At 57.5% G+C, this 17,504-nt stretch overlaps 3 protein-coding genes and 1 long non-coding RNA gene across 7 annotated transcripts in view; 2 read left to right on the top strand and 2 right to left on the bottom strand.

Annotated features, from left to right (window-relative positions):
- Nucleotides 1-610: 610 nt before the first annotated feature.
- On the bottom strand, nt 611-4,649 carry TRIP6 (thyroid hormone receptor interactor 6). 2 transcript variants are annotated; one of them, XM_060649305.3, is made up of 9 exons: nt 4,159-4,642; nt 3,782-3,909; nt 3,564-3,689; nt 2,893-3,270; nt 2,486-2,579; nt 2,216-2,385; nt 1,358-1,536; nt 983-1,103; nt 611-871 (listed from the first exon to the last, which is right to left on the bottom strand). In XM_060649305.3, the coding sequence occupies exons 1-9, from the start codon at nt 4,265-4,267 to the stop codon at nt 740-742; spliced, it is 1,437 nt and encodes a 478-aa protein (XP_060505288.1). In that variant the 5' UTR covers nt 4,268-4,642; the 3' UTR covers nt 611-739. The 2 variants fall into 2 exon arrangements, with proteins under 2 accessions (XP_060505288.1, XP_060505289.1); XM_060649306.3 differs by lacking the exon at nt 983-1,103 and having other exon boundaries at nt 4,159-4,649.
- A 94-nt stretch (nt 4,650-4,743) lies between these two features.
- On the bottom strand, nt 4,744-13,869 carry SLC12A9 (solute carrier family 12 member 9). 3 transcript variants are annotated; one of them, XM_060649309.3, is made up of 15 exons: nt 13,729-13,868; nt 13,086-13,239; nt 12,724-12,946; nt 12,362-12,496; nt 11,781-11,912; nt 11,072-11,380; nt 10,354-10,461; nt 10,110-10,221; nt 9,385-9,542; nt 9,191-9,273; nt 8,897-9,021; nt 8,572-8,764; nt 8,226-8,400; nt 7,863-8,009; nt 4,744-6,007 (listed from the first exon to the last, which is right to left on the bottom strand). In XM_060649309.3, the coding sequence occupies exons 3-15, from the start codon at nt 12,902-12,904 to the stop codon at nt 5,118-5,120; spliced, it is 2,748 nt and encodes a 915-aa protein (XP_060505292.1). In that variant the 5' UTR covers nt 12,905-12,946; nt 13,086-13,239; nt 13,729-13,868; the 3' UTR covers nt 4,744-5,117. The 3 variants fall into 3 exon arrangements, with proteins under 3 accessions (XP_060505292.1, XP_060505291.1, XP_060505293.1); XM_060649308.3 differs by lacking the exon at nt 13,086-13,239; XM_060649310.3 differs by lacking the exons at nt 11,781-11,912; nt 12,362-12,496; nt 13,086-13,239 and having other exon boundaries at nt 13,729-13,869.
- Nucleotides 13,870-13,953: 84 nt separating this feature from the next.
- The window catches only part of EPHB4 (EPH receptor B4), a 31,679-nt gene continuing 28,128 nt past the window's right edge, over nt 13,954-17,504 (top strand). The window contains exon 1 of the mRNA XM_078439835.2: nt 13,954-14,694. Within this exon, the coding sequence (XP_078295961.1) occupies nt 14,688-14,694 (7 nt within the window). The 5' untranslated portion in view covers nt 13,954-14,687. The remainder of the gene's footprint in view (nt 14,695-17,504) is intronic.
- Nucleotides 14,701-16,293, top strand: LOC132689519 (uncharacterized). The gene is made up of 2 exons (XR_009615037.1): nt 14,701-15,188; nt 16,020-16,293. It is a non-coding gene; the product is annotated as an uncharacterized LOC132689519 (long non-coding RNA).

The raw sequence follows: 17,504 nt of genomic DNA, 5'->3' as shown, positions 1-17,504 counted from the left end.
CTCCTGACCTCATCGGGGCGGTTTTCTCCTCCTGGCGCAGGGCAGGGAGTTGGGGAATGCAGGCGTTTAGCGGGGTGGAGCAACCATTTTAAAGCATCTCCCACCATTTTGTGGTGCAGCAGAGAACCAGGCTTTTTGCTGCCTCAGTATGCACCATATGCAAAGCCCTGTGACTGCTGTATCTCAACAGAGGCGCCCCGTCTTGTAAGCAAAACCGGCAAATCTGTCTTATCCCCAACCAATGCTTGGTTGGGATAGGCTATAGGTTGAAGTCTTGATCAACAGGGGGAGTCTGGCTTGCCCCAGATTAAATGCATCACCACCCGGGAGATAACACCCAAGTCCTTGTTCAGGGAGTGGAGTGTGAGGCTTAAGAGTAGGAGATGCTGCCTCCCTGGAGCATGCCGCAGCTCACTCCCAGCACGGGGAGAGGGTGTACAGTATAGTTGCCAAAAACCAGGACTAGGACCAGGAAGACCCAGGCTCTGACCTTGGTACTGCCATTTGGGAATCATGTCATCTGAGATCACTTCTATAAAAACGCAGGGAGGTGCAACAGTTGTGCGTGTGTTAGGCTGCTGTGAGAATCAGATGAGACGACACGCTTCAGTGGGTTTTGTAAACTCTTGAGGGATTATTATTTCATGATTGGGGGAAGAGGAGACAGCATTTGGTGACAAAGTTGTAAGGGTAGATGTCAGGGAGGGTGGGAGAATGCAACAGGTGCTTCTGGGGAGACTCAGCAGTCAGTGGTGACGGTGGCTGAGAGCTCCTGGATGCGCCAGGCACTGCAAGCCTTGCACAAGATGTGCCCATCCAGCGGGTAACAGCCCTGACACTCACCCTCGGAAGAGAGCAGCAGCCCACACTCCTGTTGAGACAGAAGCAACACCTTTCTATCGGGCCTGGATCCCTGGGTTCTACCATATCCAGCACCCCAGACTCCAAGAACCCCCGCTTCCCCTTGCCCAGGCCCCCTGACCTCGCACTTATAACAGCCAACGTGAAAACTGCGATCCAGAGCAACGATTCGTACGGTCTCCTCCTGACCTGGCTCAGGCATGATGGCCCCACCACATACTGAGCATCGTGGGGCAAACTTCCTGGGTCAGGAGGGAACCAAGGAGGCTGTCAAGCCCCAGGGTTGGAGGGGACTAACCATGGAGCCCAGAGAAGGCAGGATACACGAGGGAACAGGAGAGACCAGGGGTATGGTCTTAGATCTTAGAAAAGAGAGTGATGTTAACAAGAAAGAGACCAGGCCAGGGGTGGGAGACCAATGCTGGGGCATGAAGGACAAGTGGGGAAGATGGGGAAGGTCAGACATCTGAGACAAAGGTGGGAGACCCAGCCTGACCTGTGGAAGTCCTCAATGCAGTGGATCTGGCTGGTGGCATCCACGGTGAAAGGGATGCCATCAAGGCCACGGTGGCACACCACACAGGTAAAGCAGCTAGGGTGGTAGGCCTTCCCCATCGCCCGTAGGATCCGGTCCAGGATGGGTTGGGAGCATGTGGAGCACTTCTCCAGGGTGGCCTAACAGGAAGGAGGGTAGGAAGTTTGGGGCTGGGGAGGCCCGCTGGCCCACCCATCTGCTTATGTAGCCCCCTGCAAGAGATTCATTGAAAAGTGGCCTTGGGGTGCCTGGGTGGCTTGGTCGGTTAAGCGTCCGACTTCGGCTCAGGTCATGATCTCACGGTCCGTGAGTTCGAACCCCGCGTCAGACTCCGTGCTGACAGCTCAGAGCCTGGAGCCCGTTTCAGATTCTGTGTCTCCCTCTCTCTCTGCCCCTCCCCTGTTCATGCTCTGTCTCTCTCTGTCTCAAAAATAAATAAACGTTAAAAAAAAAAAAAGAAAAGAAAAGTGGCCTTGAACAGATCTGCGTAGAAGTCCTAGCACAGCAGCCTCCCAGATAAGTGACTTAGTCTCAGCTTCAGTTTCCTTCAGTAGTCATAGGTGCTCCACAGGGGTGGCGGTGTGGGAATTTAACACATTCCCTTAACTCTAAAATGTCTGGCATTTGTAAGGGACCATTGTCCTTTCCCTCCAGCAGCCAGTATTTAGCAACTTTTATAATTCCTCCCTTCTTATGTGTCAGTTTAGTGCCCCCCCCACTTTGAGCTCTGTACCTTTTATGGGGCTCGGGCATATGGTCCCCACCTTAGATGGAAGCCCCCTGTCTCCTGCTGTTGACACCCCCAGCCCACCTACTCACCACGTAGCAGCTCTCACAGTACGCCCTCCTCTCCACGGCATAGAAATGCTGGCCCCGAAGCTGGGCCCGGCACGTAGAACACACAAAGCAGCCGACGTGAAAGACACGGTCCAGGGCCACAACCCCAGCCCCATCCCCAACCACATCTTCTCCACAGCCACCACACCGCCCTGGGGACAAGGAAGGACAAGGTGAGTCAGTACAGAAGAGAAAGGTAGATTCTCTGGCCCTCTGACTCTCCAGCCCCCTTCCCACCTCGGGTCAGCTCACCAAAGTACTCCCCTGTGGGAGGGTGGTTCATGTCGTGCACCAGCTTCTTGGTCAGCCTCTCAAGCTCCTCTTCAGGAGGCTGGCTCAGGGGGACCTGAGAGGAGGGAATCAGGGGTTCAGCCCTACCTCTAGCTCTCTGTGCTGTCAAACTTCCTGAAGGTGACCAGGCAATTCCACCCAGAAGTCTCATCTGAGAAGGGCTCAGCGCCGGGCCCAGGGGCACACCTCAGGAGCCAGTGAACAGCCCTAGCCCTACCCTCTTATATTTTCTGACCAGCACAGCGTGCTCACCCAGAGCACCAACCCGACAGGCCTCTGACAACAAGGGCATTAGACACCACCCCCGCCCACCCAATCAGTATCCAGTTGTCTGTGAGGACCCCAAATCCCAGTTACCCGGGACTTACCTGGGGTCCGTACCTGCCACCTCGTCCTCCTCCTGCGGCCTCCTCTTTACCCCCTGGACCTGGCTCACGGTGGCTCCTATAGCCAGCCCCCCACACTTCACCTCGGCCTGGGAGAGGAAAGTGGGGGCCCGGGAGGGCCCCGGAGGCCTGAGAGGCCCCCCGCCTTGGGGGGCCACAGCCTCTCACCGGTTGTGCCACCTTCACTTGCACGGGGAAGGCAGGACCGGCGGGGGTGCTGGCTGTAGCATAGGAGGCCGGAGTGGGACCCCCATAGGAGGACGCAGAGAGCTGTTGGGGAGGAATCGGAACACCCCCTCCGTTCGGCTTCAGGGAACCTGAGCCCGTGCGGTAGGCATGGGGCTGAGGGGGCTCATAAGCCTGGGGAGAAACACAGACCGGGAGTGAGCAGACCCATTCCAGGACGCACACCTGTGGAAGCCCCCGTTTGTGCGGCCCCGAGATAACCACTGGTCTTTGACAAGGGCTCATCCTCAAGAGGTAGACAACCTGGTAGGCTCAGGTGGGCCAGCTTCTTCCACGTTCCTGTGTGTATCACTCACACAGAGAGGGCTGGGCTAGACTGAGAATCTAGAGAAGGGATCAAACTAGGGAGTGGGGAGGAGGGCAGGAGACAAGGAGCAGGGGAGGGACAAGGCAGGCCAGTGGGTCACCTGCCGGTCTGACCGCCGTGGGGCATGACCACGACCTCCATCCAGTTCAGCCAGCATGCTGGTCAGCGAATCTATTTCAGCATCCAGACTTCCTGGGCGCAAGGCCCCCCTGTCTTGGGGGAGCCCCTGGGGATGAAGCAAAAGCAGGGAGAATTCAAATCACCTGTCCCGGGTGCCCACACCTCCCGCCCCCCCATCCCCCAATTCCAGGTTCTCACCTGTGAGCGCTGGGGTGCTCCATGGCACCCCACCCAGGCTAGCCCCCGATCATCCGGTCCCCCCGGGGCCTGGTAACACTGCTCAGATGGGAGGGGGCAAAAATTGACCCTGGGGTGGGGCTGAAGTGCTGGGGTGAGGGAAGAGAGAGCCAAGGTGGGGATGGGGAGAGGAGGGTGACACTTCTGGAGGCCGCGCTCTAGGGTCCCTCATCTCCCCTCCCCCCCACACCTGGGGTCCAAGAAGGGAGCGGGAGGAGCAGGAACGGCAGGAAGCCGGAAGAGCTTCAGGGAAGGGGTGGCAGGGACAGGCGGGAGGCAGAAGGCAGAGGTGAGCGAGGAACGGCCTGGCCTCCTCAGCGGCACTGGAGCTGCTTTACCTGCTCCGTGGGCTGGCGGCGGCCCCGGGGCACCTCGGGAGAGTGCTCTTCCCAGAGGGGCTCTGGCAGGCTCCAGCTGCTTTGGGGGGAGCCAGGTGGGCCCCGACATGGCCTGGAACAGGGGACTCCAGACAGCGATCGGCCCCCGTGTAGTCCCAAGCCTCTGGTCTTGACCCCTTCTTCCGTCCCACACCTCGTTTGGGACTCCAGGAAAGAAACTTTTTCTGGCTTTTTTTTTTTCCCCTTCCTCCCCAATTTTGGGGACAGCCACGCCCCCGGTGACGTCACCGCATTCCTGGGGGAGGGTCACGTGGCCCCCTAGGCCCTAAACCGCCGTCCCTCCCCCAGTCAGCCCCCTCCTGCCGAGCTGGGAGGACTTTCCACGGCAGCCTCCGGTTCTGCCAGTGCCCCCAGGCTGGCGCCCCAAGTCTTGCACGTGGCCACCTCGCTGCTGGGACGCTCCAGCGCTGCTCTTTCCCACACTCCCCCATACAGATCTCTCCCTCTTCCGTCCCACCTACGAACCCCCCCCCGCCCCCTTCCCCACCCCACCCCACCCCCCCGCAGCAGTATTCGGCCAGCCCATAGTGTTTTGGTCTTTTATTCACGTTCAGCGGTTAGAAAAATAAAACAACAAAAACATCACAACCTCAGCGGTCTGTGAATCTGTTGGGCGAGGGGAAACTGAGGTAGCCTAGAGTCCAAGCAGAGACCCAGCCTCCATCAAGGCACCGGTGAAGGAAGGAGGCCAGTGGGGAGGACTGCTGGCTTCCTCCCCCAGCGTGGCGGGGACACTGAAGCCCCTCTCCCAGGGACGGGACGCCCCAGCCCAGGATCCCCTAATACTTCCCCTGGGAAACTCCCGTATGTGGAGCAGGCCGGAAGGCTGCCCTTCCCCTTCACATCCACTAACCAAGGCAGGTCGCTGGACCTGCACACTCTGCTTCAGGACCCGGGCATCAGAGATCAGTGCAAGTGACCGGGGTGACGCCATGAATGAGCAGTGTGGGGCCCAGGTCACGGGTCAGAATCTCCAGCAGCGCCAGGTAGCAGGTGTAGCGGGCAGGATCAGCTGGCGGCCGAGGCAGGTACAGGAAAGTGAGGGCCGTGGCAGGCCCACCCTCGCCATCCCCACCCTCAGGCCCACCAGGCCCTTCTCCTCTGCTGCGCCCCTGCTGGGCCCGAACCAGGGCGTTGGCGCTGCCTGCCAGGGCCTCTGCCTCAGCATCTCCCCGCCTGCCATTCACAAAGTCCCCTTCCTCCTCCTCCCCAGGCTCCCCAGACCCAGCCCCCTCGCCCCACACCACCTCCTGTACTTCGGCCCTGATTCTCAGCTGGCTCAGCAGTGCCCGCAGCCGCCCCTCAGCCGCCCCGGGGGCCTCTCGAGGCCCCAGGCACAAGAAGATCCGGAGCCGGGCACTGTGCCAAGCAGGCACCATGCCCAAGATGGTTGCCATCTGCAGTAGGAAAAGGCCGCACACGTCCACATAGCCGGGCCCGCCCCGGGGCCGCAGCAGGTTGAGGGGCCACACATCCACGTGATGCGGCTGGGAGGTGCCCCCAGACCCCCGGCTCAGCCGCTCAGGGGGCAGGGCCCCACAGGCCCGGGCCAGAACCACATTCTTGTTCATCTTGAGGGCGTCTGCCACCGTGGCCACATAGTCCTGGGGACTGAGAGCCCGGGGGCTCCCGGGAGCCCGGGGTGGAGGGAACAGGGTGCTCAGGGCTGGGGACCCGCCCTCCTGGGTGCCATCAGCAGCCTCGGAGAAAGCAGGGTCTGTCAGGAAGTGGTCCTGGGGTGCAGCATCATCGTAGAAACCCAGGACCAACGTGTTGGGCTTCATGCCACCTGGGGGCAGAGAGGAGGAGGTGGGAAGGAACCAACAGGAATCAGACTCACGGGCTGAGTTTACACCACGCTAACGCGCGCCCACTCGTACACGCCGGCAGCACCACACGTCAGCCATCAGGCATGGCATTCGCCTCGTGCTTGAGCTCTCCGGGCAACACTATGCACGTTTGCATAACGACTTTTCCTTTTCCCAGACGCTCTTGCATGCGTTTATTTGTTGCACCTCCGTGACTAATCTCCCCACTTAAGTGGGCAAAGTTCGCCTTAGGATTCTTCTAACTAACGAGCACTTCCGGTACTCGGCAGTAGGAGGCCTCCACTGCAAGCTTCTAGCTAGCAGCACACCTTTTTCGTGATGGGAGATGAGAGTCTGAGTCTACTGGGCAGACCACACCGCCCTGAGTAGTCAGTAGTCAAGTTCGTGGGCTCCATCCCCAGGGAAACAGCACCTCAGACTCTGCTGGGGGGTGATGAGAACTGGCCCGATCTGTTTCTACTACTACTGCAAAGCCCTAATGGTGGTGAGTCCAAAGCAAGATCCCTGGACAAAAAGCAGCTACCATCTGCGCACTAACGAAGGGCCAGGGCCCGCTGAAAGCACTTTGTGTTTTAACTCGTGAAGCAACACCAGGAGGTAGGGGCCATTTACTCACCCCTCTCACAGGTAAGCAACCTGAGGCACAGAGCGGTGAAGTCACTTGCCCCAAGGCTCACAGCAGGTGGATACCGGGTCCACAGGCGAACACAAGGCACCCAGCAGCAGAGGCCACCCTCTAAGTCTCTGAACCCGTGTGTGAAGTGAATACAGTGCCCCAGGTCCCTGCTGACAGCTCCTGATTTTTCCATTTTTGAACCAATGTGGAACTGGATACTCTCCCCCCATCCCCCCCACCCCCGCCCTTCAACAGGGCTGAGTTCACAGAAAACTTCTGAGATCTTGTCTAAGGCTTTTTCTCATGAAACAAATGGGTTGCTCAAAATCCACCAGTAAATCAAGTTCTGCACGTCGGGAGGACTTAACTATTTCGAGGAAATCCTTCCCCTTCATTGCAATCGCTTTCCTCAGGATAAATTTCGTAGAAGTAGTGGTCTCCTGGCACAGGTTCCCCCACAAAATGTGGGGCTGAGGAGAGACCAGACTCTCAGATGCTCCAGGGACTGTCTCATAATGCTTGCCAACAGCCCCCAAACGCTTGAACTTTAGCCAGATCTAAACGGAGAACGGAGCATGTGCCCAGAGAGGGGACTGACACCCCCTAGGATTGAGAAAGAAGGAGGCAGTTCAGCCCAGATTTGGAGGAAGCCGGGGCGTAAGGCTGAAGGCCTTCGCACTAAGGCAGAGTAACAAGGCAGAGACTCTTCCACTGGCTCGGGAAGCTTCAGCCCCACTCACCCTCTGCATCCTCTGTGGTCTCCGGAGGCCATGTCACACCAGCCCTTCCTTCTCCACCCCTTCTAAGGCCCAGCTGAGTATACCATCTTGTCACTAGCCGCATCAGCTCATAGCGGTCTTGAAGTGGGATGATTAGAAACCATCTGCCCTAGATTTGATGGAGCAGCCCCCCTGCCTCAAGTAATTCTCCCATTGTCCCCAGGAACACAGCATGCTCTTCAGAGCTTGTACCCCAACTTTTGGGTCAGAAAAAAAGAAATGTCAGTGGCACCCATCGCCAGCCCTTAAGCATCTCCTCCAGGACCTTCTCACACACCATCCGGTATCTTTGAGTTGAGCCCTGCGTCTTATCTGCACTAGACTGTGAGTCTGCACTCTGTGGTTTACTCTGGGGGATGGTAGCAGAGATTAAAAGGGGCCACAGAGGGGGCCGAGGGGACCCGGGGAGAAGTAGCTCACCAAGGCCGGAGATCCGCAACAGATGCTGAGCTCCCTGGCGCACGGAGGGCGAGAGGGTGAGGTCCACGAAGGCCTTCACTTGGGCTCTGTCCACCAGGCTGAGCCATGCCCCGTACTGGGGCTGCACAGGGTCCGAGGGCAGGCAGTCTGCAGAGAAGGGAGGTAGTAGATGTGGGCCAAACCCCTGTACCTTCTCCTCAAATCCAAATCCCAAATGGGCCAAAGAAAACAGTCTGGGCAGGGCTCGGGCTGGTTGGAAGGGTCGTCAGGGAAGAAGCATGAGGCCTCTGAACCCAAAGAACACGAAGAATGTCTGAAACGTGAGGGAGGAAGAGGCTGGGAAGGGAACAGAGGGCCACTCACCAAGGTCTCCCAGGGTGACGTGGCCCAGGACATAGAGGCCCCCCTTCTTGAGCTGGTTGGCCAACCGCAGCAGAGGCAGGGCGCCCCGGGGGTTCCCCACCAGTAGCAGCAGTTGGGGCCGCCAGAACTTCACGTGGTCCTTCCGGACATCCAGCCGGAGCAGGTATTTACGTACCTGGGACCAGGGGTGAGGTGTGGAGAGGAAGGGCTCAAGAGGGCAGCCCCCACTCACCACCTCTCGGACAAGAACCCTGATTCCGGCCACGGCAGAAGGAGGCCTACTTGGAGCGGGATGGGGGATCCCAGACTGCCTCCCCCCTCCCTACCCTCCTCCGAGCCCCCCAACCTGGTGGAAAAGCAAGGCCTGGCTGACGTAGCCCCAGCTACTGGGGCCTCCTCGAGCAGTGAGCAGGGCGGAAAGAAGGCCCATGAGAAGCAGTGAGCCGCCGGCGGCCCCGGGGCTGATGAGGAACATCATGAGCAGACAGGAGGCCACCCCCAGCAAGCAGGTGTGCCAGGAGAACAGGCTGAAGGTGGGGCTGGGGTGGGGGAGAGAAGGAAGGGCACTCAGGGCCTGCCATGGCCTCCATCTCCAACCTCGGTCCCCTGGACCGAGCCCTTCCCACGCCTCCCCCTTGGTCTCTGAGGACACAGGCCACTTCTGCACTCACCGGAAGTTAGGGGCTGAGGCCCACTCCAGGCTCAGACAGGACAGGTCCACCGCAGCATAGGCCACCAAGTAGAAGACGGTGACCACAGCAGCCAGCGTGTTCAGCTTCCCAGCCAAGAGCACCAGCTACACAAGGACCGAGAGGCTGGGCATGCACGCACCCCCCCGACCAAATGCCAATGCATCCTGCCTTTTCGTTCACTCTCCCAGCCCAAGCCCAAGCCCCTCCTGGTCCTGGGAACAGAACCAGAAGGAGCCCAGGGGAAGGGGAAGGACAGCCGGAAAGAAGGCTTACCTGCACTAGGCCCCAAGAATAGAGCACAGCCCCCCAGGGGTTCCCTGTTCGGGACACGACCTTGGCCGGCGCCAAGATCACTCCTGTGCAAACAGAAACACCGTGGCGGACACATCAGCCCAGGGCCAAGCGGAGAGAGAGACAGACACGGGAGGGTGTGCTCAGAGCCGGGCGAGGAGCAGGGGGCGGCGCACCAAAGAGGTCATCTTGAGCCAGAGCGTGGAGGATGCGGGAGGCCCCGATGAGGGAGCTCATGGAGGCCGAGAGCGACGTGGCGTAGATACCAATCAGCACCAGTGGGGGCCACAGGCTGATGGCGCGAAAGAACCCATAGTCCTCCTGCAGCAAGGTCCTGGCGGGGGGGAAAGGAGGATGCAGAGAACACAGGTGCATCTAGGGCCTCCGTGAGCAAAGTGCTCTGACTCTTCGTGAGGTCAAGAACTGGGTATTCCTGGGGATTCTCAACTGACCCAGGATCAAAGGCCATTGTAATACATCATGTGTGCCCGGAGGGGAAAGACATGGTATTCACTGGTTGATCTTTGGGCTGCTTTGGATTTAATCACATGGTGGACATTCCCAACGTTGTATGCACAAGAAACCAAATATTTATGGAAATACGCATTGAGAAGCAGCTATCCCCCACCCCCTAAAACCAAGTGCTTACAACAGTCCCAGGGACACAGCAAACTCTGGCTACAGGCTGGCTACCACCAATTACCCGGCTGTCCCCATCACCGGCGGCCGCTCCTTCTCTCTCCCAGAGGGAGAAACAGTCTCCGTTTTCCCTGCACCCCAACAATGGGGGTACCTGCTCCCCCTCGGCCTGTGCTTCCCTTGGTGATCCAGGGGTGGCAACCTTGTTCTGCGGCCCCATTCCACCCCCCTCAAGGGCCAGGCCAGCCCCCTCCCCAGGCACCTGTCACAGGTGAAGCTGGAGAGGAAGAAAAGCAGGGTGTAGATGAAGAAGGTGTAGGCGACAGCGACAATGGTGCCCAGGGGAATGGCCCGGCTGGGGTCCTTCAGCTCCCCTGGAGGGAGAGGGGCAGAAGGGGAGACATCAGCCATCTACCATCTCTTACATTCCTGAGCCCTCAGCGCTCCCACCAGGGCACAGGGTGGCAGCCCTACACCCCCAGGGGGCAGCAGGCAGGGACCCTCACCTGACATGTTGGCCCCCGCCATGATGCCCGTGCAGCCATTAAAAAGGACAGCAAAGACACTGGCGAAGTTCATCATGGCCCCCGTGGTATAGTCCTTGGAGTAGCCAGCTGAGAGATGGTTCCCAGGGAGAAGAAGGCGTCAGTACCCCTCATAGGGACCCAGGCATGTTGGCCCCGCCACCTTCTCCTCACATGTCACAAACAGCCCACCCCAAGACCCCAGCCCTGACCCATCACAGCCCCTGGCTCAGCTGGCCTCATCACTCCCCCCACTCTCCTCACTCCTCCCTCTACGCCTTTGCGTTGCCCCTTCCTGAGACACCGTCCCTCTCGCTCCTACCTGAATTCCCCAATATACCTCGGGCCACCTCCCAGCTCTCCCTGCTCGCCCCCAGCCCTCCTCCCAACTCCTCTCCTGATTCCCATCTATGTGAACCACTTTGGTCTTATTGTGCTGTTTAATTGTTTCCTGAATGCACATTTTATCTTTCCAACTAAAAAAAGTTCCTCTAAGGCAGGAACTGTCTCGTGGTCGCTCTCACGCCCCACTGGGCCAAGCATACTAGACAGATCCTGAATAATCTGAGCTGTTCTGAGATCTGCCCTCCTGCCCCTGATTCTCTCTGGCATCTGTTCTCATCCAGGGCTTCCAAGGGCCTGCCTCCTCCCACATGCTTGCTCCTTGTCCTGAGAACCGTCACCCCTGTACCCAGCTCACCACCCAAGTTGGCCTTCAGGGTGCTGCTGTTGAAGCCAGTGAAGTGGCCAACCTGGGGCGGCAGGGAGGAGCCATTGGGGCCAGGCCGAGGGGTCAAGGGGATGCTCCTGGGTCCCACAGCCACAAAGCTGACCAGCACAGAGGCCAGGGATCCAGAGACCAGCAGGAATGTGAGGAAGGAGGCTCGGGCATAGAGGCCAGCCCCCAGTGTGCAGACCCCACCCACAAGGCCCAGCAGCAGGGAGCCATAGAGCAGGTTCCAGCCGTAGCCCTGGGGCAGGACCTGAAGCCCACTGGACCTTGCGGAGTCTACAAAGAGGAAGGAACAGGGTTAGAAGACAAGACTCCCCAGGAGAGATCCCACCCATGAATCAAAGCAGGAACAGACCCCCTCTTTGGCCCACCTGTCCTCAGACACTATCTTTCCCACCTCCCTACTCAACTGTACCCCAGCATCTTACCCCTCCCTAGTAGATACCACCAATCTTGCTCTGTTGAATTTAGGGGTATTAGCCTGGCCTCTCCAACTAGACGGTAAGCTGCCTGTGGGCCAGGACAATCTCTCAGATGTCTAAGGCTGGGAACATAGTAGGAGCTCAAGAAAGCCAAACTAATAGACCACTTTGCCCCTCTTCTAGAGAGGCCTCTCACCCTCGTGATCCCCGAATCCCAGACCCCGCAAACCCACAGAGCTCCCTGGCACACAGACCAGCCCCGAAGACATCCAGCACGGCCTCCACCAGCCCCAGCAGGGAGACAGCACAGCCACAGACGTTAGCCAGGTAGAACATGAGGCCGATGCTGCCCCCAACCTCAGGCCCCAGGGTCCGGCTGATCATGACTAAAAGTGGAAGCAGGGGATGAGTGTTAAGGGAAAAGAAAGTGAAATGGAGCAGGAGGAAGGTTCCAGGCACAAAGCACACTGCAGCCCTGTCTCCCGGCACACACTGGGATTGTCCCTAGTGTTAATCTGTCCAGAGCGGTCACACCCAAGCCACGTGGCTTTGCAGTGCGCCACTAATACTCTTGAATTCCAGTTTCCTCATCTGGAAAATGAACTATCTAATTGACAAGACTGTTGGGGGAACCAAAAGGATGGCTGGGAAGACACCTGATAGACTGGAGAGTAGCAGTAAGATACGCGGAAAGGCCATGTTGGTCACCTTCCCCATATCAGCCCACCTGCTGAACATTGATTAGAACCTGCCTCCCTCTTGCCCTGCCCTTGCCCCTCCTCCTCCCTACAAGACAGAAGAGCCCAGACCCCAGTCCATCAACATTGGAGGATACAGTAGGCTCCACCCCCCCGCACAGCTCCGTTGGTGGCGATGGCACAGACAGAGAGGACGGTGAGCGCCAGGATGAAGTAGGCAACCAGCAGCATGGCCAAAGCCTGCAGCAGCCCAGCATGGCCCACCACGAACCCTGGGACGGGAGTGGCAAAGCAGGTCAGAAGGTGGCTCATGCGTCCCCACACCACACTGGTCATCAGTTACTTCCAGGGCAGAGCTCAACACAGGGCCATGGGGAGCCCTCTCCCCAAGCCTCCCATCCATCTACTTCTCCCGGGACCCTTCCCCAAACTCTTCCCAGTCCCACCCCTCCTCCACCCCCCCCCTGCACCCCAGAGCAAACCCCACCACCCCACTTACCAATTCTCAAAAAGACAACTATACTGAACATGGACAGGACCGTGGGCACCACCACACCCAGGAAGGTGGAGAGCTTCCGGGCAGATGCCCCTCCAGGACCCCCGGCCCCATTGGCAGAGAAGGCAACCCCCTCCTCTCCCAGGAGCCGGTAGGCCAGCAGAGGAGAATTCTCGCTGGCCATGGTGGAGAGCAGGCAGAAGATGCCACCAATGGGTTATGAGGCCTGCAAAAGACAGTGTTACTTAATGGAAAGCAGCTTCACGGAGCCCCTCAAAAACACCTCTAACCGAACACCTGGAAACCTCCCCAAAAGGAAGAGCTTCAAGAAACACACACACACACTCACTCACTCACTCACTCACCAGCAATTCAGAGTTCCTGGGGAGCAGACTAGTCCTTGCCACTTCCCTGGGCAATGGCAGACTCCACACCCTCAGCATTTGGGTACCAAGTCCCCTCCCAGCTCCTGGGGGCCACCCTTCCCCCAAATCCGGGAGACTAGGGATGGCAATGGTTCTGGGAAGAGGCAAAGATACTCTCCCTTTTCAACTAACTAGCAGTATAAGAGGAAACAAATCCCCCAAAAGGGAAGTGAGTTACCGGCAGGAAGCCCTCCTCACCCCCTCCTCCGAAGTCCTGAACTGTCCCCATCCTAACTCCCCCAAGCAATCACCTCACCCAAGGCAAAGAGAAATCTCCAAATCTCCCATTGCCCCGCCCTCCATCAATCCTCTCCTTCAACCCATTTCAAACGAGCTCCTCTCCCCCCAGCCTCACCAGATTCCTCCCACCCACACAAGGCACCCTCCAAACTCGACCAACCCAAACACACCCCTCGACTACCAAAACAAAGACACAGGCCAGCAACACAAGGTGGGTCTTCCTCCCGGCCCTGACACCGGTTCCTGCCCACTTTCTCCCGGGGCCGGTTCGAGGGGGCCGAGATCCGCGGCTCCCGGGCCAGGCGCATCCCCACAGCCCGAGTGTGGCGGGGCGCTCACTCACCCGCCCGGAGGACGCAGCCGCCCGGGGGAGGGGGGAATCCCCGAGAGCCGGAGGGGTCGGCTACGGGCCGAGGGGGCGCGGGTGCCGGAAAAGCCAGCTGCAGCTACCGGGATGCCAGGCCCGGAGCCCGCCCCCCCCCCCAGCCCGCGCGCCCCATTGGTCCCGGCGCCCAGCCCCGCCCCGTGGGCGCGCCCCCGGGGAAGCCCCTCCCCCCTCGGGCTCCGGGGGCCGGCGCGGCTCCCGCTCCACACGCGCCTGGGATACTGCCCTGGGTCGCCCCTCAGGGATGCGTCTCCGGCAAGGTGGAGGCCACGGCCCCTAAAGCGGCCCATCACCCCCGTGCAAACAGGCACCCTTTATGCGGGCGGGAGCCCACTCCGAGCTCGCGGAGACGCCCGGAGGCGCCACCACGGAAAGGGGCGTGCGGCGACGGCGGAAGACAGCTGCAGGTGGGCGGGGATGTGACACCTGGCCCAGGTGCGTCGCCGGGAATGCGGGGCCGCGTCGCTCGGCGCCTTCCGGAGTCCTATTCCTCCGGCCTCTCGAATCCCTGGAATGTCTCTGGATACGGGCCTCAGCCCTCACCCCCGCGGAGACCCGCCCCTCACGCCTGGTCCATCCCAACCGGCTGCGTTCTCCGCGTCCGCCATCGGAGGGAGCCATCGGCCGCTGGTCCGGAAGAGCCCTGGCTGCGCCGGCCACCGTCGGTCCGCAAGGTCCTCCTGCCGCCTCCCAGCCTCCCTGCAAGGTGTCGTCCCCTCTAACAGACATGACAGGACTTGTGAACCTCCGGGAGATGGGACCTCCTCCCCTCCTCACTCTTTACAGTTACCATCAACTGTAGCACCACCTGGTAACGTTTCCTCATCTATAAAACGGGGACTAAATAGAGCCCTGCCTGCATGAGGTTGCTGCGAGAGGGTTGGATGAACTGACCGACACTCGAAAACAATGCCGAAATGTTCAGTAAGTTATTTGCACGTCGTGCTACCTTATATATGCATAAGCACTCTGTGAGGTAAGTACTTCTTAGGGAAGCTGAAGCTGGGAGAGCTTTCGTAATCACTTGCTTAACTTTGACATAGTCCTTTGTGGCTACACCGTCATTTGAGCCTCAGAAAATGAACAGTGCTTTTAGGGTCACTGGCCTTTGGCTATAGATTCTCTGCAACATGTCCCTAGGAGAGGAACCGGCTTAAAGCAGCCCAAAGGTTGGCTTTGCCAGGGAGAGGTCTCATGAGCAACTGAACTGTGGCATCTTCAGTGGTCATCGCTGCTAACCATAACAGAGTTTGGCTCGTGGGTCTCTCCAGCACCATCCTGTCGCAGTTTTTGATGATTTCAATATCCGTACTGATGAGACTTCCAATATCCGGGCGTGGCAGTTGCTTGAACACAGATCTGCATAGATCTCACGCTCCACGATACCCAGTGGCTGTGCCCAGATGTTGTCCTTGCCGGTAAATAACTGCAGGCCCTCCTTTCCATTCACCTTTTCTGGTATGCCTCCTAAGGGGGAAAAAAATTAATCTGACACTTGTTAAAATGGTAAAGAAGACTTTATTCAGGACCATTCCAATAGGTGTCAGAACGGTCACAATAGGGGAAAGAGTTGGGGCTCTACAGCAAAGGCAGCTGGGCATTTCTAGCCAACAAGCAGAACGAGGGAGTCAGTGATGGGAAATTACAAAGAGCATGGGGGGGTTCTAGCTAAACAGACTTAGGATTCTTGCTGAAGGCAGGCCAGGGTGATCAGATATCAAGTATCAAGGGTGGGAAGATTCTCCCTAAACTAGGCCAGGCGAGGCAGGCCCAGCAAGGATGGGGGCCAAGTCTAAAGAGGGCTCAGAGAAGCCTGACTGAAGTTTGGTCAAGGAAAGGGTCTTTGTCATGCCTTGACCCCAACAATCCTCCACCTCACTGCACCCCAATCCACTGATCCTGCCCTCTTCCCAGTCCCCCACTCACTTCCCTTCTTATCCAGCTTAAAGTTCATGGTCAGTGAAAAGCTCTCCCTTGTCCCTCTCTCACTTTATTAACCTCCTGGCAAAACCACAGCCCAGGTAAATGCAACTCCCCGCCCAGCTTGAACCTGCCCAAGCAGCTAAATGTGGCTGAAGAAAACATCCAACTATGGGAGCTCATCTCAAATTCATGACCATGAACCTGAAGTGTGCCCTCATGCTGCCCAGCATTCAGACGAGATTTCTCTAGTCCAGTCACTCTCCTGCACTCCTAGATGACTTACATCCTCACCCCTCTCTGTTCAACCCTCTGTGCTTCCTGTACAGCTCCTCAGCGCCATCTCACTTCCCAATTCGGCGAGAAAACAGAAGCCACCAAGAGACTAAAAGCTCCTAATTCACCACCATGCTCCGCTGTGCCCTCCTCCTGTCACTAGTGATGAACTGATGATCATGCTCCCAGCTAAGGTCAACCCGCCACTACATCCCATTTAATCGTCTTGTTGTCTCTTTTCATTGGCTCATTCCCACAGATATACAAATATGCTTTTTTTTCCCCGTCTTGTCTTAAAAAGGAAAAAAAAAATCTTTTTTGAATACACCGTACTCCCCCATTATCGCTCCATTTCTTTGTTGTTCTATATAGCAAAACTCCTTAAACAAGTTGTCTATACTGTTTCCAATCCCTCCTCACATTTATTTTTTTTTATTTTTTTTTTATTTTTGAGAGAGAGAGAGCAGGGGAGGGGCAGAGAGAGGGGGGCAGAGGATCCAAAGTGAGCTCTGCACTGACAGCAGAGCCTGATGTGGGGCTTGAACTCACGAGCCGAGCCATGAGATCATGACCTGAGCCAAAGTCGGACACTTAGCCCTAAGCCACCCAGGCTCCCTCCTCACATTTTTTTTCTTTTAATGTTTTTTAATATTTATTTATTTTTGAGAGAGAGAGAGAGAGCAGGGGAGGGGCAGAGAGAGAGGGAGACACAGAATCCGAAGCAGCTCCAGGCTCTGAGCTGTCAGCACAGAGTTTGACGTGGACTCCAACCCACAAACTGAGAGATCCTGACCTCAGCCAAAGTGAGAAGCCCAACCTACCCAGCCACCCAGGCGCCCCCAGTGGATTTAAAAAGAAATGTGAAGATGGGATGCCTGGGTGGCTGGGTAGGTTGGACATGTGACTTTGGCTCAGGTCAGGATCTCTCAGTTTGTGGGGTTGAGCCCCAGGTCCGGCTCTGTGCTGACACTCAGAGCCTGGAGCCTGCTTCAGATTCTGTGTTTCCCTCTCTCTCTGCCCCTCCCCTGCTCGTGCTCTCTCTCCCTCTCTCTCAAAAATAAACATTAAATATAAATAGATAATAAAAGTAATAAAATAATAACAATAAACCCACTAAATTTAGGCTTTTGCCCCTCAGCAGCAAAAACAAAACTGCCCATCAAGTCACCTGTGACTTCCACTCTGTCAATCCAAGGGTTGCTGCTCAGTCCTCATTTTACTAAGCCATCATCAGTTGACATGCAGGCATACCTCGTTTTATTGCCCCTCGCTTTATTGCACCTCACAGATACTGCATTTTTTTTATACATTGAAGGTTTGTGGCAGCCCTACATGGAGCCAGTCTTGGCACCATTTTTCCAAGTGTTTGCTCACTCCATGCCTGTCACGTTTTGGTAATTCTCGCAGTATTCCAAACTTCTTCATTATTTTTATATTTGCTAGGGTGATCTGTGGTCAGTGGTTGCAACTCACTGAAAGCTCAGATGGTCAGCAGTTTTAAACAATGAAGTCTTTTTTAATTAGGGTGTGTACATGGA

This window comes from Panthera onca, chromosome E3, assembly GCF_046562875.1.
Source record: "Panthera onca isolate mPanOnc1 chromosome E3, mPanOnc1 haplotype 2, whole genome shotgun sequence".
Classification (NCBI taxonomy): domain Eukaryota; kingdom Metazoa; phylum Chordata; class Mammalia; order Carnivora; family Felidae; genus Panthera; species Panthera onca.
Note: the sequence above shows the minus strand (reverse complement) of the source record. Positions and strands in the feature narration are given on the sequence as shown.